The following is a 23,138-nucleotide window of genomic DNA, read 5'->3' on the forward strand; positions in this document are numbered from 1 at the left end:
TATCATCGTCTTATAGAGCTATAGTATCTAGTTATGTCAAAAAATAAAAGGGTTTAATTTCGGCAATTTTTTGAAAATTTCCCTGTACAGGGTTTTTTTCGGAAAATAGCCAAAATATCTACTTTTTAAAATTCAATATTTAAGCCATAATATTGCCATATATAGCCAAATATGGCAAAAATATACTAGTACAGGGATTTTTTTCAAAAAATGGCCAATTTTCGACCTTTTTATTTTTCGATAAAACTGGTTACTTTAGCACAATTTACATGCACAGAACCCATTATTCGACTCTGTGCACGTTTATTATGCAATAGTAACCATTTATGTCAAAAAATAAATTGGTCTAAAATCGGCCATTTTTCGAAAATTTCCCTGTACAGGGATTTTTTTTAAAATGTCAAATTTTCGACCTTTTTATTTTTCGATAAAGGGGCGACTAATAGGTTCTGCGCATGTCAATTGTGCTATAGTAACCAGTTTTATCAAAAAATAAAAAGGTCGAAAATTTGACATTTAAAAAAAAATCCCTGTACTATGCGCTACAAATAACCCAATATGTGCTGTAGAATTGGACAATGAATTGAACAACTGATTGACCAATCAGAGCAGCGGAAAGCGTTCCAAAAGTTGAACAATCAGAGCACTGAAAAGTGACGTAATCAGGGCATTAGAAAAATTGTTCCAAATTTGTCATTTTGACCAATCAGAACACTGAAAAGTGACGTAATTAATATGTGACTTCAACAAGTTTTTCACAACACAAACAATGATGAGATTTTGTCCAGAGACTTACATGCGACAACATCTTTTTACAAATCCTCTAGACTTATTATTATTAATTTCAAGGCGAATTCTGGTAGTAGCTGTATTCAACTCGAACGTGTACTTGCATTAAAGGTAAGAGCGAAATTGATTTCATGCTTGAAATCGGCATTTAAAGTGTTGATAACTTGTTTGGTCTAGGCCTAGCCATAGTCAATAGAAACTATGCCATGGCCTAGCAAATGTGTTTGTATGGGTGCCGACGCTAATTCTTGTTGGCGGTAGTCTGCTCTGTGTGTGGTAAAATGCATTTGCTATTATTACTTATCCCCCTAATTACCAGTAGGCCTACATATATTTCATAAAGTATTAACAATAACGCATGCCTTTATAGGTTAGTTAGGGTTAGATAGTGTCACTCGACACTTACTTTAATTAATGTATTTACTAGGCCTATATAGCCTAGGCCTAGCTAGTAGGCTAGATAGAAAGACCTCTAGGTAGGCCTAGATCTTTTTTGGTTGCCATGAATTGTAAGTCAAACCATGGGCCTGTAAGTGCTAGGCCCTAGTAAGATGCTACCTACTTAAAGCTCCCTGTTATTTTTTTTCTTCAAAACTTACTACAGTAGTTTAGACTAGGCCTAGGCTAGTATTTATCGTAGAACCATCCCATAGTAAATAAATTTAGTTTAAAGTAATTAAGCTATTCTTTAAAGTTTAATTTATTTAATATTTTAACAATCCTACTACTAGTTAGACTAGCCTATGTACCCTGTAATAGATTTTAGGCCTAAACATAATTTTAAACTATAAACAACTAAATGTGTGCTGTATCAGAATAGCATCCATGGGAAACAGACTAAAGCCTTGTTCACATGTCAACCCTTTTAATTGATAGATAAACAATTTAACTTTTATTATAATGATTGTTTAATTAAGTGTAGGCTTCAACTCTTTGATCTAAAGCATTCGTTTAATTAGGCAATCAACTGTATTTGTGGATTTAGATAAGATTCTCAAATAATTTGATTGCATTAAAGGAAGTGCTCAGGGATCAAAGAGTTGATACATACACTGTTTAATAAACAAAGATTATTCAGTTTACTCTAATTTATGTTGTAATTCTTTATATAGTTTTCTTAATTGAAAAAAAAACATAATTATTCATATGTAATATTTTCTTAATTTAATTTAGATAAAATAGTTTGTTCTTAGTAGATATGTTTTAATGCTATATGTAATTCATTTTATTAATATTTTACATTTAAAGTCTTGGTCTACTATTAATTATTACTTGAGAAATTTTAACCCACAGATATTTTATTTTATTTAGATTTGATTTTCTTTTATTTACAGCCATTTACTACAACTGCACGGTGCACAGTGGCATTATACGGGTAAAATTTTCTTTTTTACATACTTTACTTACATATATTTTTGCCTTTGATCAGTTTTTTTAGTTTTGCAGGTGTTCAATAGACAGTACAGTATGTTCAGACCAACTTTTCGGCGCAGTGAAGAGGGTGCCTTAATTCTTGAAGATACATCTGCTGCTGTAGTATTTAACAGCTTGAGAAAACGACCAACTGGCAAGTGTCTAACTCCTGATGATGTACGCCAAGATGCCTTGAAGGAGGTGTGCAGGCTGGGTGGAAACACCAAAGATGAATGTGATGTGTTGGGCTGCTACAAGTTTCAGCATAGTAAATACAGTGGACAAACATTCAAGTGGATGGTCGAAAATGTACTGGAATATGCAGTATGTTTTGTTATTAAAATGGCTAATGAAATTCCAAGTACAAGTTCACTTAGTATTAACAAATTCAACTTTAAGAGGTACTTGGAGTCTTTCCCAGAAGGCAAAGAAGCCATAGCAATGAAAGAAATAAAACGCCGCAGGAAATGCCCAACTAGACAGACATCGTACATACCTGTTGGTATTAAGCTACAAAAGGTTGAGGATGTCACAGATGAAACACTTTCTGGTACTGATGTCTTTGATGCTTCTTTGCAACCATCAACCTCATATGCACCAGGTAAGACTTATTCCATATTTGTGTTTTTTGTGCATTTTCTAAATTACAAATTTCAGGTTTTGCATTTTTAGTGCCTGTGTATGTTGTAGGCTTGCTGGGTTTACGTTTTTTTTTATGCATTCATTTATACTCAATCATAAAATCGTGTTGTTTAAATACATTGTTTTATAGCATACTGTAGATAGCGAATGAAGTAGTAGTTTACTGCTAAATATTCTTTAATTTTCCGTCTTACAGCTCAACCAAATACATCTTATGAACCTGTTAGTACTATGCCATCCACTACAATAACTATCAAACAGAGTGAAGGTAGTTTATTTCAGTGTAATTTTAATTATTTTGTTTGATTTTTAAAACTAGAAAATGAAAATTACATAATGTAGTTTCATAAATTATACAATTTTGTTTTGGTTTTTCTTGCAGATTGTCTCATACCAGATAAATGGAAGAAGAACTTGCCCGAGATCGATCAGCAGTGGATTTCAAAAACCTTATTCAAGAAATCGAAGAAGGGGACTGCAGAGTTGGATTCAACTAAACTCAAACAACTTTGGTATTATCCACCTCAACCGGATCCGCTCAACAAAAACATACCCATGGCCAACAGTTACTTCGGTCATCGTCTTCTTCTTTGGTTGCCCCGCAAGACTTGGCAGGTCAAGCTGGTCTGCCCTCGGCCAGAATGCAAGAGCTATCCACTAACATCAGGCGGCCTCCATGGAATCGTTCGTCCGGTCCTGGATTTAGACTGCCACTACTTTCTTGCAACAGAGCAACTGAGGTGCTCTAATTGCAAACAAAGACAAATTGGCTGGAGTGAAAACATTTTAAAGCAACTTGATTTAGAACATCGCCTTCAGTTTCCTGTTGTACTTTCGTATCACTTGGCCTGCGACAACCGGGTCCTGCAGCTTCTAAAGTACCGCGGTCTCGGTAACAGTCCATCACAGCTTCGCCAACAAGTCTTAGAACAACACACAAGGCGGTGGAATGAGAGAGTGGCTCTCTACTTAGAAAATTGCAAGAAGTTCTGTGGTTCTCGTGATGATTATGTCATTGCTGCTTCTAAATTTGATGAGGTGTCTAAAATGATTCCTGTTCCCTCTGTCCAATGGTTCCTTACCATCTACTGCAACGAAGTAATGGGAAGAATCGACGAACTCAAGGCTTCTATCACATCGACGTTCGGAAGAGTGTTGAAGATTGACTCGACCAAAAGGGTAAATAATTTATAAACAATACTATTTCTGCAATTTACTTTTAATTATTTTAATTTTTTTTTTTTTGCAGATTGTGGGGAAGCTTTCTTCCGAATAAATTTGTTTGGGTTTTTTTGCAGATTGTAAGGAAGCTAGCCGGTCGTGCATGTGGAACAGGAGCGTGGGCAACAAACGTCGGAAATGAGTACGGCCAGGTGCTCATTACAGTCCTGACTGCTGCAGAAGGATGTGGCTTAAACAACATGACAAACGGCATCATTAACCGATATGCTTTGGCAGGCGTACCTCCTCCCGAGATTCTCTACGTCGACCGTGACTGCTGCGGTCATTCAAGCATAAGGAAGATGTTCAGCGCCTGGCCTGACATGAAAATTCGTCTGGACATCTGGCACTTCATGAGGAGAATTGCTGCAGCTTGTTCAACAGAATCACATCAGTTGTATCCGATATTTCTCAAACGTCTTTCCGCTTGCATTTTTGAGTGGAGCGCTGACGATGTTGAACGTCTGAAGCTCGCCAAGCGTGAACAGCTCATTGCAAGCAAGAAGCATTCCAACCCAACAGACGACATCATATTGAAAAACATCAGCAAGAAGGAGTATGCTTTACATTGTCGCAGGACAACACGAGGGACTCGCGAGACTGCCAACCTAATCCGAGAGCTGCTGACTTCCCTCGATGGTGAAGAAGGCCGTGACACAATGGGCGTCCCACTCTTAGACTCTGAACAGACCTGGGATATCTGGAGCTCACAAGAGCGACACATCGCCTGCATCCAGGATCCAGAAGGCATCCCGCTCTACACAAAAACCAGTGAGATGCTTAAGGGTGGAGTTACCTTGCCAGTATATCGTTGCGCAAGAGGCTCCACTTCTTTGGAATCGTTTCATCTTCATCTTAACAGGTTTATTCCAGGTACAGTATTACTTTTTATTTGGTATCTACCAAATCTTCAAACCGATCTACAGATTTTTGTATTATTTCATTATTATGGATGTTTTATTTTTTTCTCAGGTGAGCGTGCTAGCGACTTACATTTCCAAGCTTACCTGATGGATGGACTTGTTCGATGGAATGCAAACCGTGCACTAGCCGCTACCCAGTCTGGAGGACCCATCTCCAGTACATATAGTGGACTGCATCAGCATGCTCTCAACATACTGGCAGAGCAAGTGATTGGCAAAAAAGTGTACAAAAGTTTTATCATTCCAAACAAGTACACTGGAGAACTCATCGGAGTGGAGTACCTGTACAACCAGTCGAACAAAGTGCTCGAAACTCAATTTCCTGTCAAAACAGATACCATTTATGATGAAGACTTTGATGAAGAAATTTACACTTTTGATGTTGATGAAGGGTATGATGACAAGACTCAACCAGACTACAAACCACCTAAGCGTTGTTTTAAACCTCGAAATGCTAAAGAACCCTCACCACCCCAGCTGGAGCCCTTGCCTTCATGTGACGATAATGATGATGATGATGGTGAAGGAAAAGCAGCCCTTTTTGACACAGTGAGTTAAATTTGTATCATTAGCTTCTACCTCACAAATTTTGTTTCTGTTTTGAAATACAATGCACGAGTCTGATTATATATTTTGTTTTCATATTTTACAATTTAGGAACTTGAGGATTCCACTGGACCGGACAACATTCCAGGCTACGCCAAAGTTGAAGCCCTGGCAGACTACCTTATGCAGTTTAAGGAAGACAGTGGAGTGATAAGTCAAAGTCATGCTGAACATGTCGCAAAGTTGTGGAACAACCTGGATGCTTATGACAAAACCATTAAGCGCAAAGCACGGCATCAAGATTACCTGACGAAAGGCAGGTTCAAGAAAAGTAAAACTACTTCCGTAATACCTGGTGTCGAAAGCACTCGACGGTAAGGCAGTTTCCAGCGTTTTTTACTTTGTTGCATGATGTGTCTTAAATCTAACTTGTTTCTTTGTTTTTTTTTTAAAAGATGCTTCTTAGGTCAGAACACCGGGCCAGCTCAGTGGCCGGACTGCAATCGATATATGGAGTGCATTATTACAAAACTATGTGAAGCGTATCCATCTACCGTATCTATCGAAGGTAAACGTTTCCAGCGCTGGCCGCTCATTACCAAAGGCTACAAGAACATTCGTCGGAAAGTGCTATCGAATGGACACCTGATGTTGTTTGCTAAGCTTCAGTTGATGGAGATAAATCGTACGACACTCATCCAGTGGTGAGTTTTTACTTGTTATTGATTGTTATTTTACGCTACAGTAAATACATTAAAGTTTTTAAATACTGTGTTTGATTTATTTTCAACAGGTACAACAGAACGTCAAAGAAGCAAGAGCGGCAAGTGTTGGAATCTGGCATCTCGGCAACAATACCCAAACTTGTCTCTGATAAAACCCTACTTGAACCTTTAACCAAGCCAGCGGTGCTAAACGTTCATACAAGCGCTCCATCTTTCACATTTGTCCTACCAAAAAACACTTCCGGCCTAGCGACTCTAGGAAACAGACCGTCGATCCCAGTTCCTGGCGAGATAGCAAAACCACCACCGTCAGTCCCTGAGGCTAGCAGTACTCGTATTCCTAGAACTACCCTCTTGTACAGAAAACGAGTGGCTAAAGACATATCGGAAGGGAAACCGATCAAAATATACAAACCAAGAACGTCTGCGATTGTGTGCTCAAAGTGTAAGCAACCAAGATTAAATAAGAACCACACTCAGTACTATGGAAATTGGTATTGTGCTGCAACATCTGATGTGACTTTTAAAGAATGGAAATCGGCTATGGTTGCCATCCGTCGCCTTCGTCAAGAGAGGAAAAAAAAGCAGCAAAAAGAATGATTCCAAATGATTGTTGTAGCCATGGATAGTTTTTATACTGTTTCGTATATCTTCAATTTTTATTTGTTCTGTGATTTTATATTCACTTTTTACAAAATATTTGTATTTTATGCAATTTGGCCATTGGGCCACCATATCTAATGGTATTCTGAATGTGCAGTAAAGTTAATAATAATAATAAAAAAAAAAAGTTTTTAATGCTGCCAAATCCAAAGAGCAATAATTAATGTTGTAAATTATTTTGTAATTTTTATAAATTACATTCAGTTTTAATTATTACATTATAATTTACATTATATCATTCATTGCACTTTGTATTTGAAGGTCCCAAGCCCTTACAAAAAAAGCAGAGGGGAAACTTTTGCAGTTGAGTGTACATTAAATGGTGAATTCTATATTCTTGTCAAGACTATTTCCTTAGTAGTGTAAATTCTCAACTATTTTATATTTATTTCAAGAGCAATTCCACTACAATTCATTTTGATGTGAATCAAATAATTCATTCCACCAATTCTAATAATATATTTTGATAATAACTCATACTATAGAGGTTATTATCCAGTAACCTTCAGTTACTCCTCTTACAGTTACACATATCCTATGATACCATGTGGCCTAGAAAAAAAGCCCCAGACAAAGTTAACGGTAATTTTGTCTACATTTTTGAAAAAGGCTGACTTATCAAACTACTTGGAATATGGTTGGCCAATCAGAAGTCAGGGTGGGTTTTTTAAATAGTTACATAGTATTTAACATATATATACAATTTTGATTGACAATTGTTCACACCCTAAAAACACAACAAAAAACGTCTCGTCATATTAAAAGAACTAACGATTAATACAACATACATATTGTAGTCGAATTTACCGTGTTTTAAAAAACAAAATTCATGTACTGTAGTACAAGGATTTTTCGAAAATTGGATGAAAAAAATGTCGACTTTCTCAACTTTTAACAAAAAATTTAAGTCTTATTATTCTATTATTTAATATTTTTATTCATTTAATACATCGATCATGTGATAAACCCCTAAAATTGACAGTTTTTAGTATGCCGGTATTCAAAACAACCTCCTAGATTCTTGGGTCCCATTGGCCAATTGTCTAGTTTCCTCATTATCTAATGACCCAGTCCAATTCAGTTTTAATGACCCCACATGGCTCTGTCCATTTCTTGTCCATTTATTTTTGCGTTCTTTACCGTTTCGAGTGAGAAGATTGAGTTGTACCCTATGCGCTACAAATAACCCAATATGTGCTGTAGAATTGGACAATGAATTGAACAACTGATTGACCAATCAGAGCAGCGGAAAGCGTTCCAAAAGTTGAACAATCAGAGCACTGAAAAGTGACGTAATCAGGGCATTAGAAAAATTGTTCCAAATTTGTCATTTTGACCAATCAGAACACTGAAAAGTGACGTAATTAATATGTGACTTCAACAAGTTTTTCACAACACAAACAATGATGAGATTTTGTCCAGAGACTTACATGCGACAACATCTTTTTACAAATCCTCTAGACTTATTATTATTAATTTCAAGGCGAATTCTGGTAGTAGCTGTATTCAACTCGAACGTGTACTTGCATTAAAGGTAAGAGCGAAATTGATTTCATGCTTGAAATCGGCATTTAAAGTGTTGATAACTTGTTTGGTCTAGGCCTAGCCATAGTCAATAGAAACTATGCCATGGCCTAGCAAATGTGTTTGTATGGGTGCCGACGCTAATTCTTGTTGGCGGTAGTCTGCTCTGTGTGTGGTAAAATGCATTTGCTATTATTACTTATCCCCCTAATTACCAGTAGGCCTACATATATTTCATAAAGTATTAACAATAACGCATGCCTTTATAGGTTAGTTAGGGTTAGATAGTGTCACTCGACACTTACTTTAATTAATGTATTTACTAGGCCTATATAGCCTAGGCCTAGCTAGTAGGCTAGATAGAAAGACCTCTAGGTAGGCCTAGATCTTTTTTGGTTGCCATGAATTGTAAGTCAAACCATGGGCCTGTAAGTGCTAGGCCCTAGTAAGATGCTACCTACTTAGGGCTCCCTGTTATTTTTTTTCTTCAAAACTTACTACAGTAGTTTAGACTAGGCCTAGGCTAGTATTTATCGTAGAACCATCCCATAGTAAATAAATTTAGTTTAAAGTAATTAAGCTATTCTTTAAAGTTTAATTTATTTAATATTTTAACAATCCTACTACTAGTTAGACTAGCCTATGTACCCTGTAATAGATTTTAGGCCTAAACATAATTTTAAACTATAAACAACTAAATGTGTGCTGTATCAGAATAGCATCCATGGGAAACAGACTAAAGCCTTGTTCACATGTCAACCCTTTTAATTGATAGATAAACAATTTAACTTTTATTATAATGATTGTTTAATTAAGTGTAGGCTTCAACTCTTTGATCTAAAGCATTCGTTTAATTAGGCAATCAACTGTATTTGTGGATTTAGATAAGATTCTCAAATAATTTGATTGCATTAAAGGAAGTGCTCAGGGATCAAAGAGTTGATACATACACTGTTTAATAAACAAAGATTATTCAGTTTACTCTAATTTATGTTGTAATTCTTTATATAGTTTTCTTAATTGAAAAAAAAACATAATTATTCATATGTAATATTTTCTTAATTTAATTTAGATAAAATAGTTTGTTCTTAGTAGATATGTTTTAATGCTATATGTAATTCATTTTATTAATATTTTACATTTAAAGTCTTGGTCTACTATTAATTATTACTTGAGAAATTTTAACCCACAGATATTTTATTTTATTTAGATTTGATTTTCTTTTATTTACAGCCATTTACTACAACTGCACGGTGCACAGTGGCATTATACGGGTAAAATTTTCTTTTTTACATACTTTACTTACATATATTTTTGCCTTTGATCAGTTTTTTTAGTTTTGCAGGTGTTCAATAGACAGTACAGTATGTTCAGACCAACTTTTCGGCGCAGTGAAGAGGGTGCCTTAATTCTTGAAGATACATCTGCTGCTGTAGTATTTAACAGCTTGAGAAAACGACCAACTGGCAAGTGTCTAACTCCTGATGATGTACGCCAAGATGCCTTGAAGGAGGTGTGCAGGCTGGGTGGAAACACCAAAGATGAATGTGATGTGTTGGGCTGCTACAAGTTTCAGCATAGTAAATACAGTGGACAAACATTCAAGTGGATGGTCGAAAATGTACTGGAATATGCAGTATGTTTTGTTATTAAAATGGCTAATGAAATTCCAAGTACAAGTTCACTTAGTATTAACAAATTCAACTTTAAGAGGTACTTGGAGTCTTTCCCAGAAGGCAAAGAAGCCATAGCAATGAAAGAAATAAAACGCCGCAGGAAATGCCCAACTAGACAGACATCGTACATACCTGTTGGTATTAAGCTACAAAAGGTTGAGGATGTCACAGATGAAACACTTTCTGGTACTGATGTCTTTGATGCTTCTTTGCAACCATCAACCTCATATGCACCAGGTAAGACTTATTCCATATTTGTGTTTTTTGTGCATTTTCTAAATTACAAATTTCAGGTTTTGCATTTTTAGTGCCTGTGTATGTTGTAGGCTTGCTGGGTTTACGTTTTTTTTTATGCATTCATTTATACTCAATCATAAAATCGTGTTGTTTAAATACATTGTTTTATAGCATACTGTAGATAGCGAATGAAGTAGTAGTTTACTGCTAAATATTCTTTAATTTTCCGTCTTACAGCTCAACCAAATACATCTTATGAACCTGTTAGTACTATGCCATCCACTACAATAACTATCAAACAGAGTGAAGGTAGTTTATTTCAGTGTAATTTTAATTATTTTGTTTGATTTTTAAAACTAGAAAATGAAAATTACATAATGTAGTTTCATAAATTATACAATTTTGTTTTGGTTTTTCTTGCAGATTGTCTCATACCAGATAAATGGAAGAAGAACTTGCCCGAGATCGATCAGCAGTGGATTTCAAAAACCTTATTCAAGAAATCGAAGAAGGGGACTGCAGAGTTGGATTCAACTAAACTCAAACAACTTTGGTATTATCCACCTCAACCGGATCCGCTCAACAAAAACATACCCATGGCCAACAGTTACTTCGGTCATCGTCTTCTTCTTTGGTTGCCCCGCAAGACTTGGCAGGTCAAGCTGGTCTGCCCTCGGCCAGAATGCAAGAGCTATCCACTAACATCAGGCGGCCTCCATGGAATCGTTCGTCCGGTCCTGGATTTAGACTGCCACTACTTTCTTGCAACAGAGCAACTGAGGTGCTCTAATTGCAAACAAAGACAAATTGGCTGGAGTGAAAACATTTTAAAGCAACTTGATTTAGAACATCGCCTTCAGTTTCCTGTTGTACTTTCGTATCACTTGGCCTGCGACAACCGGGTCCTGCAGCTTCTAAAGTACCGCGGTCTCGGTAACAGTCCATCACAGCTTCGCCAACAAGTCTTAGAACAACACACAAGGCGGTGGAATGAGAGAGTGGCTCTCTACTTAGAAAATTGCAAGAAGTTCTGTGGTTCTCGTGATGATTATGTCATTGCTGCTTCTAAATTTGATGAGGTGTCTAAAATGATTCCTGTTCCCTCTGTCCAATGGTTCCTTACCATCTACTGCAACGAAGTAATGGGAAGAATCGACGAACTCAAGGCTTCTATCACATCGACGTTCGGAAGAGTGTTGAAGATTGACTCGACCAAAAGGGTAAATAATTTATAAACAATACTATTTCTGCAATTTACTTTTAATTATTTTAATTTTTTTTTTTTTGCAGATTGTGGGGAAGCTTTCTTCCGAATAAATTTGTTTGGGTTTTTTTGCAGATTGTAAGGAAGCTAGCCGGTCGTGCATGTGGAACAGGAGCGTGGGCAACAAACGTCGGAAATGAGTACGGCCAGGTGCTCATTACAGTCCTGACTGCTGCAGAAGGATGTGGCTTAAACAACATGACAAACGGCATCATTAACCGATATGCTTTGGCAGGCGTACCTCCTCCCGAGATTCTCTACGTCGACCGTGACTGCTGCGGTCATTCAAGCATAAGGAAGATGTTCAGCGCCTGGCCTGACATGAAAATTCGTCTGGACATCTGGCACTTCATGAGGAGAATTGCTGCAGCTTGTTCAACAGAATCACATCAGTTGTATCCGATATTTCTCAAACGTCTTTCCGCTTGCATTTTTGAGTGGAGCGCTGACGATGTTGAACGTCTGAAGCTCGCCAAGCGTGAACAGCTCATTGCAAGCAAGAAGCATTCCAACCCAACAGACGACATCATATTGAAAAACATCAGCAAGAAGGAGTATGCTTTACATTGTCGCAGGACAACACGAGGGACTCGCGAGACTGCCAACCTAATCCGAGAGCTGCTGACTTCCCTCGATGGTGAAGAAGGCCGTGACACAATGGGCGTCCCACTCTTAGACTCTGAACAGACCTGGGATATCTGGAGCTCACAAGAGCGACACATCGCCTGCATCCAGGATCCAGAAGGCATCCCGCTCTACACAAAAACCAGTGAGATGCTTAAGGGTGGAGTTACCTTGCCAGTATATCGTTGCGCAAGAGGCTCCACTTCTTTGGAATCGTTTCATCTTCATCTTAACAGGTTTATTCCAGGTACAGTATTACTTTTTATTTGGTATCTACCAAATCTTCAAACCGATCTACAGATTTTTGTATTATTTCATTATTATGGATGTTTTATTTTTTTCTCAGGTGAGCGTGCTAGCGACTTACATTTCCAAGCTTACCTGATGGATGGACTTGTTCGATGGAATGCAAACCGTGCACTAGCCGCTACCCAGTCTGGAGGACCCATCTCCAGTACATATAGTGGACTGCATCAGCATGCTCTCAACATACTGGCAGAGCAAGTGATTGGCAAAAAAGTGTACAAAAGTTTTATCATTCCAAACAAGTACACTGGAGAACTCATCGGAGTGGAGTACCTGTACAACCAGTCGAACAAAGTGCTCGAAACTCAATTTCCTGTCAAAACAGATACCATTTATGATGAAGACTTTGATGAAGAAATTTACACTTTTGATGTTGATGAAGGGTATGATGACAAGACTCAACCAGACTACAAACCACCTAAGCGTTGTTTTAAACCTCGAAATGCTAAAGAACCCTCACCACCCCAGCTGGAGCCCTTGCCTTCATGTGACGATAATGATGATGATGATGGTGAAGGAAAAGCAGCCCTTTTTGACACAGTGAGTTAAATTTGTATCATTAGCTTCTACCTCACAAATTTTGTTTCTGTTTTGAAATACAATGCACGAGTCTGATTATATATTTTGTTTTCATATTTTACAATTTAGGAACTTGAGGATTCCACTGGACCGGACAACATTCCAGGCTACGCCAAAGTTGAAGCCCTGGCAGACTACCTTATGCAGTTTAAGGAAGACAGTGGAGTGATAAGTCAAAGTCATGCTGAACATGTCGCAAAGTTGTGGAACAACCTGGATGCTTATGACAAAACCATTAAGCGCAAAGCACGGCATCAAGATTACCTGACGAAAGGCAGGTTCAAGAAAAGTAAAACTACTTCCGTAATACCTGGTGTCGAAAGCACTCGACGGTAAGGCAGTTTCCAGCGTTTTTTACTTTGTTGCATGATGTGTCTTAAATCTAACTTGTTTCTTTGTTTTTTTTTTAAAAGATGCTTCTTAGGTCAGAACACCGGGCCAGCTCAGTGGCCGGACTGCAATCGATATATGGAGTGCATTATTACAAAACTATGTGAAGCGTATCCATCTACCGTATCTATCGAAGGTAAACGTTTCCAGCGCTGGCCGCTCATTACCAAAGGCTACAAGAACATTCGTCGGAAAGTGCTATCGAATGGACACCTGATGTTGTTTGCTAAGCTTCAGTTGATGGAGATAAATCGTACGACACTCATCCAGTGGTGAGTTTTTACTTGTTATTGATTGTTATTTTACGCTACAGTAAATACATTAAAGTTTTTAAATACTGTGTTTGATTTATTTTCAACAGGTACAACAGAACGTCAAAGAAGCAAGAGCGGCAAGTGTTGGAATCTGGCATCTCGGCAACAATACCCAAACTTGTCTCTGATAAAACCCTACTTGAACCTTTAACCAAGCCAGCGGTGCTAAACGTTCATACAAGCGCTCCATCTTTCACATTTGTCCTACCAAAAAACACTTCCGGCCTAGCGACTCTAGGAAACAGACCGTCGATCCCAGTTCCTGGCGAGATAGCAAAACCACCACCGTCAGTCCCTGAGGCTAGCAGTACTCGTATTCCTAGAACTACCCTCTTGTACAGAAAACGAGTGGCTAAAGACATATCGGAAGGGAAACCGATCAAAATATACAAACCAAGAACGTCTGCGATTGTGTGCTCAAAGTGTAAGCAACCAAGATTAAATAAGAACCACACTCAGTACTATGGAAATTGGTATTGTGCTGCAACATCTGATGTGACTTTTAAAGAATGGAAATCGGCTATGGTTGCCATCCGTCGCCTTCGTCAAGAGAGGAAAAAAAAGCAGCAAAAAGAATGATTCCAAATGATTGTTGTAGCCATGGATAGTTTTTATACTGTTTCGTATATCTTCAATTTTTATTTGTTCTGTGATTTTATATTCACTTTTTACAAAATATTTGTATTTTATGCAATTTGGCCATTGGGCCACCATATCTAATGGTATTCTGAATGTGCAGTAAAGTTAATAATAATAATAAAAAAAAAAAGTTTTTAATGCTGCCAAATCCAAAGAGCAATAATTAATGTTGTAAATTATTTTGTAATTTTTATAAATTACATTCAGTTTTAATTATTACATTATAATTTACATTATATCATTCATTGCACTTTGTATTTGAAGGTCCCAAGCCCTTACAAAAAAAGCAGAGGGGAAACTTTTGCAGTTGAGTGTACATTAAATGGTGAATTCTATATTCTTGTCAAGACTATTTCCTTAGTAGTGTAAATTCTCAACTATTTTATATTTATTTCAAGAGCAATTCCACTACAATTCATTTTGATGTGAATCAAATAATTCATTCCACCAATTCTAATAATATATTTTGATAATAACTCATACTATAGAGGTTATTATCCAGTAACCTTCAGTTACTCCTCTTACAGTTACACATATCCTATGATACCATGTGGCCTAGAAAAAAAGCCCCAGACAAAGTTAACGGTAATTTTGTCTACATTTTTGAAAAAGGCTGACTTATCAAACTACTTGGAATATGGTTGGCCAATCAGAAGTCAGGGTGGGTTTTTTAAATAGTTACATAGTATTTAACATATATATACAATTTTGATTGACAATTGTTCACACCCTAAAAACACAACAAAAAACGTCTCGTCATATTAAAAGAACTAACGATTAATACAACATACATATTGTAGTCGAATTTACCGTGTTTTAAAAAACAAAATTCATGTACTGTAGTACAAGGATTTTTCGAAAATTGGATGAAAAAAATGTCGACTTTCTCAACTTTTAACAAAAAATTTAAGTCTTATTATTCTATTATTTAATATTTTTATTCATTTAATACATCGATCATGTGATAAACCCCTAAAATTGACAGTTTTTAGTATGCCGGTATTCAAAACAACCTCCTAGATTCTTGGGTCCCATTGGCCAATTGTCTAGTTTCCTCATTATCTAATGACCCAGTCCAATTCAGTTTTAATGACCCCACATGGCTCTGTCCATTTCTTGTCCATTTATTTTTGCGTTCTTTACCGTTTCGAGTGAGAAGATTGAGTTGTACCCTATGCGCTACAAATAACCCAATATGTGCTGTAGAATTGGACAATGAATTGAACAACTGATTGACCAATCAGAGCAGCGGAAAGCGTTCCAAAAGTTGAACAATCAGAGCACTGAAAAGTGACGTAATCAGGGCATTAGAAAAATTGTTCCAAATTTGTCATTTTGACCAATCAGAACACTGAAAAGTGACGTAATTAATATGTGACTTCAACAAGTTTTTCACAACACAAACAATGATGAGATTTTGTCCAGAGACTTACATGCGACAACATCTTTTTACAAATCCTCTAGACTTATTATTATTAATTTCAAGGCGAATTCTGGTAGTAGCTGTATTCAACTCGAACGTGTACTTGCATTAAAGGTAAGAGCGAAATTGATTTCATGCTTGAAATCGGCATTTAAAGTGTTGATAACTTGTTTGGTCTAGGCCTAGCCATAGTCAATAGAAACTATGCCATGGCCTAGCAAATGTGTTTGTATGGGTGCCGACGCTAATTCTTGTTGGCGGTAGTCTGCTCTGTGTGTGGTAAAATGCATTTGCTATTATTACTTATCCCCCTAATTACCAGTAGGCCTACATATATTTCATAAAGTATTAACAATAACGCATGCCTTTATAGGTTAGTTAGGGTTAGATAGTGTCACTCGACACTTACTTTAATTAATGTATTTACTAGGCCTATATAGCCTAGGCCTAGCTAGTAGGCTAGATAGAAAGACCTCTAGGTAGGCCTAGATCTTTTTTGGTTGCCATGAATTGTAAGTCAAACCATGGGCCTGTAAGTGCTAGGCCCTAGTAAGATGCTACCTACTTAGGGCTCCCTGTTATTTTTTTTCTTCAAAACTTACTACAGTAGTTTAGACTAGGCCTAGGCTAGTATTTATCGTAGAACCATCCCATAGTAAATAAATTTAGTTTAAAGTAATTAAGCTATTCTTTAAAGTTTAATTTATTTAATATTTTAACAATCCTACTACTAGTTAGACTAGCCTATGTACCCTGTAATAGATTTTAGGCCTAAACATAATTTTAAACTATAAACAACTAAATGTGTGCTGTATCAGAATAGCATCCATGGGAAACAGACTAAAGCCTTGTTCACATGTCAACCCTTTTAATTGATAGATAAACAATTTAACTTTTATTATAATGATTGTTTAATTAAGTGTAGGCTTCAACTCTTTGATCTAAAGCATTCGTTTAATTAGGCAATCAACTGTATTTGTGGATTTAGATAAGATTCTCAAATAATTTGATTGCATTAAAGGAAGTGCTCAGGGATCAAAGAGTTGATACATACACTGTTTAATAAACAAAGATTATTCAGTTTACTCTAATTTATGTTGTAATTCTTTATATAGTTTTCTTAATTGAAAAAAAAACATAATTATTCATATGTAATATTTTCTTAATTTAATTTAGATAAAATAGTTTGTTCTTAGTAGATATGTTTTAATGCTATATGTAATTCATTTTATTAATATTTTACATTTAAAGTCTTGGTCTACTATTAATTATTACTTGAGAAATTTTAACCCACAGATATTTTATTTTATTTAGATTTGATTTTCTTTTATTTACAGCCATTTACTACAACTGCACGGTGCACAGTGGCATTATACGGGTAAAATTTTCTTTTTTACATACTTTACTTACATATATTTTTGCCTTTGATCAGTTTTTTTAGTTTTGCAGGTGTTCAATAGACAGTACAGTATGTTCAGACCAACTTTTCGGCGCAGTGAAGAGGGTGCCTTAATTCTTGAAGATACATCTGCTGCTGTAGTATTTAACAGCTTGAGAAAACGACCAACTGGCAAGTGTCTAACTCCTGATGATGTACGCCAAGATGCCTTGAAGGAGGTGTGCAGGCTGGGTGGAAACACCAAAGATGAATGTGATGTGTTGGGCTGCTACAAGTTTCAGCATAGTAAATACAGTGGACAAACATTCAAGTGGATGGTCGAAAATGTACTGGAATATGCAGTATGTTTTGTTATTAAAATGGCTAATGAAATTCCAAGTACAAGTTCACTTAGTATTAACAAATTCAACTTTAAGAGGTACTTGGAGTCTTTCCCAGAAGGCAAAGAAGCCATAGCAATGAAAGAAATAAAACGCCGCAGGAAATGCCCAACTAGACAGACATCGTACATACCTGTTGGTATTAAGCTACAAAAGGTTGAGGATGTCACAGATGAAACACTTTCTGGTACTGATGTCTTTGATGCTTCTTTGCAACCATCAACCTCATATGCACCAGGTAAGACTTATTCCATATTTGTGTTTTTTGTGCATTTTCTAAATTACAAATTTCAGGTTTTGCATTTTTAGTGCCTGTGTATGTTGTAGGCTTGCTGGGTTTACGTTTTTTTTTATGCATTCATTTATACTCAATCATAAAATCGTGTTGTTTAAATACATTGTTTTATAGCATACTGTAGATAGCGAATGAAGTAGTAGTTTACTGCTAAATATTCTTTAATTTTCCGTCTTACAGCTCAACCAAATACATCTTATGAACCTGTTAGTACTATGCCATCCACTACAATAACTATCAAACAGAGTGAAGGTAGTTTATTTCAGTGTAATTTTAATTATTTTGTTTGATTTTTAAAACTAGAAAATGAAAATTACATAATGTAGTTTCATAAATTATACAATTTTGTTTTGGTTTTTCTTGCAGATTGTCTCATACCAGATAAATGGAAGAAGAACTTGCCCGAGATCGATCAGCAGTGGATTTCAAAAACCTTATTCAAGAAATCGAAGAAGGGGACTGCAGAGTTGGATTCAACTAAACTCAAACAACTTTGGTATTATCCACCTCAACCGGATCCGCTCAACAAAAACATACCCATGGCCAACAGTTACTTCGGTCATCGTCTTCTTCTTTGGTTGCCCCGCAAGACTTGGCAGGTCAAGCTGGTCTGCCCTCGGCCAGAATGCAAGAGCTATCCACTAACATCAGGCGGCCTCCATGGAATCGTTCGTCCGGTCCTGGATTTAGACTGCCACTACTTTCTTGCAACAGAGCAACTGAGGTGCTCTAATTGCAAACAAAGACAAATTGGCTGGAGTGAAAACATTTTAAAGCAACTTGATTTAGAACATCGCCTTCAGTTTCCTGTTGTACTTTCGTATCACTTGGCCTGCGACAACCGGGTCCTGCAGCTTCTAAAGTACCGCGGTCTCGGTAACAGTCCATCACAGCTTCGCCAACAAGTCTTAGAACAACACACAAGGCGGTGGAATGAGAGAGTGGCTCTCTACTTAGAAAATTGCAAGAAGTTCTGTGGTTCTCGTGATGATTATGTCATTGCTGCTTCTAAATTTGATGAGGTGTCTAAAATGATTCCTGTTCCCTCTGTCCAATGGTTCCTTACCATCTACTGCAACGAAGTAATGGGAAGAATCGACGAACTCAAGGCTTCTATCACATCGACGTTCGGAAGAGTGTTGAAGATTGACTCGACCAAAAGGGTAAATAATTTATAAACAATACTATTTCTGCAATTTACTTTTAATTATTTTAATTTTTTTTTTTTTGCAGATTGTGGGGAAGCTTTCTTCCGAATAAATTTGTTTGGGTTTTTTTGCAGATTGTAAGGAAGCTAGCCGGTCGTGCATGTGGAACAGGAGCGTGGGCAACAAACGTCGGAAATGAGTACGGCCAGGTGCTCATTACAGTCCTGACTGCTGCAGAAGGATGTGGCTTAAACAACATGACAAACGGCATCATTAACCGATATGCTTTGGCAGGCGTACCTCCTCCCGAGATTCTCTACGTCGACCGTGACTGCTGCGGTCATTCAAGCATAAGGAAGATGTTCAGCGCCTGGCCTGACATGAAAATTCGTCTGGACATCTGGCACTTCATGAGGAGAATTGCTGCAGCTTGTTCAACAGAATCACATCAGTTGTATCCGATATTTCTCAAACGTCTTTCCGCTTGCATTTTTGAGTGGAGCGCTGACGATGTTGAACGTCTGAAGCTCGCCAAGCGTGAACAGCTCATTGCAAGCAAGAAGCATTCCAACCCAACAGACGACATCATATTGAAAAACATCAGCAAGAAGGAGTATGCTTTACATTGTCGCAGGACAACACGAGGGACTCGCGAGACTGCCAACCTAATCCGAGAGCTGCTGACTTCCCTCGATGGTGAAGAAGGCCGTGACACAATGGGCGTCCCACTCTTAGACTCTGAACAGACCTGGGATATCTGGAGCTCACAAGAGCGACACATCGCCTGCATCCAGGATCCAGAAGGCATCCCGCTCTACACAAAAACCAGTGAGATGCTTAAGGGTGGAGTTACCTTGCCAGTATATCGTTGCGCAAGAGGCTCCACTTCTTTGGAATCGTTTCATCTTCATCTTAACAGGTTTATTCCAGGTACAGTATTACTTTTTATTTGGTATCTACCAAATCTTCAAACCGATCTACAGATTTTTGTATTATTTCATTATTATGGATGTTTTATTTTTTTCTCAGGTGAGCGTGCTAGCGACTTACATTTCCAAGCTTACCTGATGGATGGACTTGTTCGATGGAATGCAAACCGTGCACTAGCCGCTACCCAGTCTGGAGGACCCATCTCCAGTACATATAGTGGACTGCATCAGCATGCTCTCAACATACTGGCAGAGCAAGTGATTGGCAAAAAAGTGTACAAAAGTTTTATCATTCCAAACAAGTACACTGGAGAACTCATCGGAGTGGAGTACCTGTACAACCAGTCGAACAAAGTGCTCGAAACTCAATTTCCTGTCAAAACAGATACCATTTATGATGAAGACTTTGATGAAGAAATTTACACTTTTGATGTTGATGAAGGGTATGATGACAAGACTCAACCAGACTACAAACCACCTAAGCGTTGTTTTAAACCTCGAAATGCTAAAGAACCCTCACCACCCCAGCTGGAGCCCTTGCCTTCATGTGACGATAATGATGATGATGATGGTGAAGGAAAAGCAGCCCTTTTTGACACAGTGAGTTAAATTTGTATCATTAGCTTCTACCTCACAAATTTTGTTTCTGTTTTGAAATACAATGCACGAGTCTGATTATATATTTTGTTTTCATATTTTACAATTTAGGAACTTGAGGATTCCACTGGACCGGACAACATTCCAGGCTACGCCAAAGTTGAAGCCCTGGCAGACTACCTTATGCAGTTTAAGGAAGACAGTGGAGTGATAAGTCAAAGTCATGCTGAACATGTCGCAAAGTTGTGGAACAACCTGGATGCTTATGACAAAACCATTAAGCGCAAAGCACGGCATCAAGATTACCTGACGAAAGGCAGGTTCAAGAAAAGTAAAACTACTTCCGTAATACCTGGTGTCGAAAGCACTCGACGGTAAGGCAGTTTCCAGCGTTTTTTACTTTGTTGCATGATGTGTCTTAAATCTAACTTGTTTCTTTGTTTTTTTTTTAAAAGATGCTTCTTAGGTCAGAACACCGGGCCAGCTCAGTGGCCGGACTGCAATCGATATATGGAGTGCATTATTACAAAACTATGTGAAGCGTATCCATCTACCGTATCTATCGAAGGTAAACGTTTCCAGCGCTGGCCGCTCATTACCAAAGGCTACAAGAACATTCGTCGGAAAGTGCTATCGAATGGACACCTGATGTTGTTTGCTAAGCTTCAGTTGATGGAGATAAATCGTACGACACTCATCCAGTGGTGAGTTTTTACTTGTTATTGATTGTTATTTTACGCTACAGTAAATACATTAAAGTTTTTAAATACTGTGTTTGATTTATTTTCAACAGGTACAACAGAACGTCAAAGAAGCAAGAGCGGCAAGTGTTGGAATCTGGCATCTCGGCAACAATACCCAAACTTGTCTCTGATAAAACCCTACTTGAACCTTTAACCAAGCCAGCGGTGCTAAACGTTCATACAAGCGCTCCATCTTTCACATTTGTCCTACCAAAAAACACTTCCGGCCTAGCGACTCTAGGAAACAGACCGTCGATCCCAGTTCCTGGCGAGATAGCAAAACCACCACCGTCAGTCCCTGAGGCTAGCAGTACTCGTATTCCTAGAACTACCCTCTTGTACAGAAAACGAGTGGCTAAAGACATATCGGAAGGGAAACCGATCAAAATATACAAACCAAGAACGTCTGCGATTGTGTGCTCAAAGTGTAAGCAACCAAGATTAAATAAGAACCACACTCAGTACTATGGAAATTGGTATTGTGCTGCAACATCTGATGTGACTTTTAAAGAATGGAAATCGGCTATGGTTGCCATCCGTCGCCTTCGTCAAGAGAGGAAAAAAAAGCAGCAAAAAGAATGATTCCAAATGATTGTTGTAGCCATGGATAGTTTTTATACTGTTTCGTATATCTTCAATTTTTATTTGTTCTGTGATTTTATATTCACTTTTTACAAAATATTTGTATTTTATGCAATTTGGCCATTGGGCCACCATATCTAATGGTATTCTGAATGTGCAGTAAAGTTAATAATAATAATAAAAAAAAAAAGTTTTTAATGCTGCCAAATCCAAAGAGCAATAATTAATGTTGTAAATTATTTTGTAATTTTTATAAATTACATTCAGTTTTAATTATTACATTATAATTTACATTATATCATTCATTGCACTTTGTATTTGAAGGTCCCAAGCCCTTACAAAAAAAGCAGAGGGGAAACTTTTGCAGTTGAGTGTACATTAAATGGTGAATTCTATATTCTTGTCAAGACTATTTCCTTAGTAGTGTAAATTCTCAACTATTTTATATTTATTTCAAGAGCAATTCCACTACAATTCATTTTGATGTGAATCAAATAATTCATTCCACCAATTCTAATAATATATTTTGATAATAACTCATACTATAGAGGTTATTATCCAGTAACCTTCAGTTACTCCTCTTACAGTTACACATATCCTATGATACCATGTGGCCTAGAAAAAAAGCCCCAGACAAAGTTAACGGTAATTTTGTCTACATTTTTGAAAAAGGCTGACTTATCAAACTACTTGGAATATGGTTGGCCAATCAGAAGTCAGGGTGGGTTTTTTAAATAGTTACATAGTATTTAACATATATATACAATTTTGATTGACAATTGTTCACACCCTAAAAACACAACAAAAAACGTCTCGTCATATTAAAAGAACTAACGATTAATACAACATACATATTGTAGTCGAATTTACCGTGTTTTAAAAAACAAAATTCATGTACTGTAGTACAAGGATTTTTCGAAAATTGGATGAAAAAAATGTCGACTTTCTCAACTTTTAACAAAAAATTTAAGTCTTATTATTCTATTATTTAATATTTTTATTCATTTAATACATCGATCATGTGATAAACCCCTAAAATTGACAGTTTTTAGTATGCCGGTATTCAAAACAACCTCCTAGATTCTTGGGTCCCATTGGCCAATTGTCTAGTTTCCTCATTATCTAATGACCCAGTCCAATTCAGTTTTAATGACCCCACATGGCTCT

General features: G+C 37.2%; 3 protein-coding genes across 3 annotated transcripts; all 3 read left to right on the plus strand.

The window, feature by feature from the left end:
• Positions 1-742: 742 nt before the first annotated feature.
• LOC140057386 (uncharacterized) lies at positions 743-7,039 on the plus strand. Its single transcript, XM_072103023.1, has 9 exons — positions 743-900; positions 2,124-2,803; positions 3,041-3,112; positions 3,227-4,023; positions 4,143-4,938; positions 5,038-5,537; positions 5,646-5,908; positions 5,990-6,238; positions 6,328-7,039. The coding sequence occupies exons 2-9, from the start codon at positions 2,257-2,259 to the stop codon at positions 6,857-6,859; spliced, it is 3,756 nt and encodes a 1,251-aa protein (XP_071959124.1). The 5' UTR covers positions 743-900; positions 2,124-2,256; the 3' UTR covers positions 6,860-7,039.
• Positions 7,040-8,298: 1,259 nt separating this feature from the next.
• Positions 8,299-14,595, plus strand: LOC140057384 (uncharacterized). Its single transcript, XM_072103021.1, has 9 exons — positions 8,299-8,456; positions 9,680-10,359; positions 10,597-10,668; positions 10,783-11,579; positions 11,699-12,494; positions 12,594-13,093; positions 13,202-13,464; positions 13,546-13,794; positions 13,884-14,595. Exons 2-9 carry the CDS (start codon positions 9,813-9,815, stop codon positions 14,413-14,415), a joined length of 3,756 nt encoding a protein of 1,251 aa, XP_071959122.1. The 5' UTR covers positions 8,299-8,456; positions 9,680-9,812; the 3' UTR covers positions 14,416-14,595.
• A 1,259-nt stretch (positions 14,596-15,854) lies between these two features.
• LOC140057385 (uncharacterized) lies at positions 15,855-22,151 on the plus strand. Its single transcript, XM_072103022.1, has 9 exons — positions 15,855-16,012; positions 17,236-17,915; positions 18,153-18,224; positions 18,339-19,135; positions 19,255-20,050; positions 20,150-20,649; positions 20,758-21,020; positions 21,102-21,350; positions 21,440-22,151. The coding sequence occupies exons 2-9, from the start codon at positions 17,369-17,371 to the stop codon at positions 21,969-21,971; spliced, it is 3,756 nt and encodes a 1,251-aa protein (XP_071959123.1). The 5' UTR covers positions 15,855-16,012; positions 17,236-17,368; the 3' UTR covers positions 21,972-22,151.
• Positions 22,152-23,138: the final 987 nt, after the last annotated feature.

This window comes from Antedon mediterranea, chromosome 8 (genome assembly GCF_964355755.1).
Source record: "Antedon mediterranea chromosome 8, ecAntMedi1.1, whole genome shotgun sequence".
Taxonomy (NCBI): domain Eukaryota; kingdom Metazoa; phylum Echinodermata; class Crinoidea; order Comatulida; family Antedonidae; genus Antedon; species Antedon mediterranea.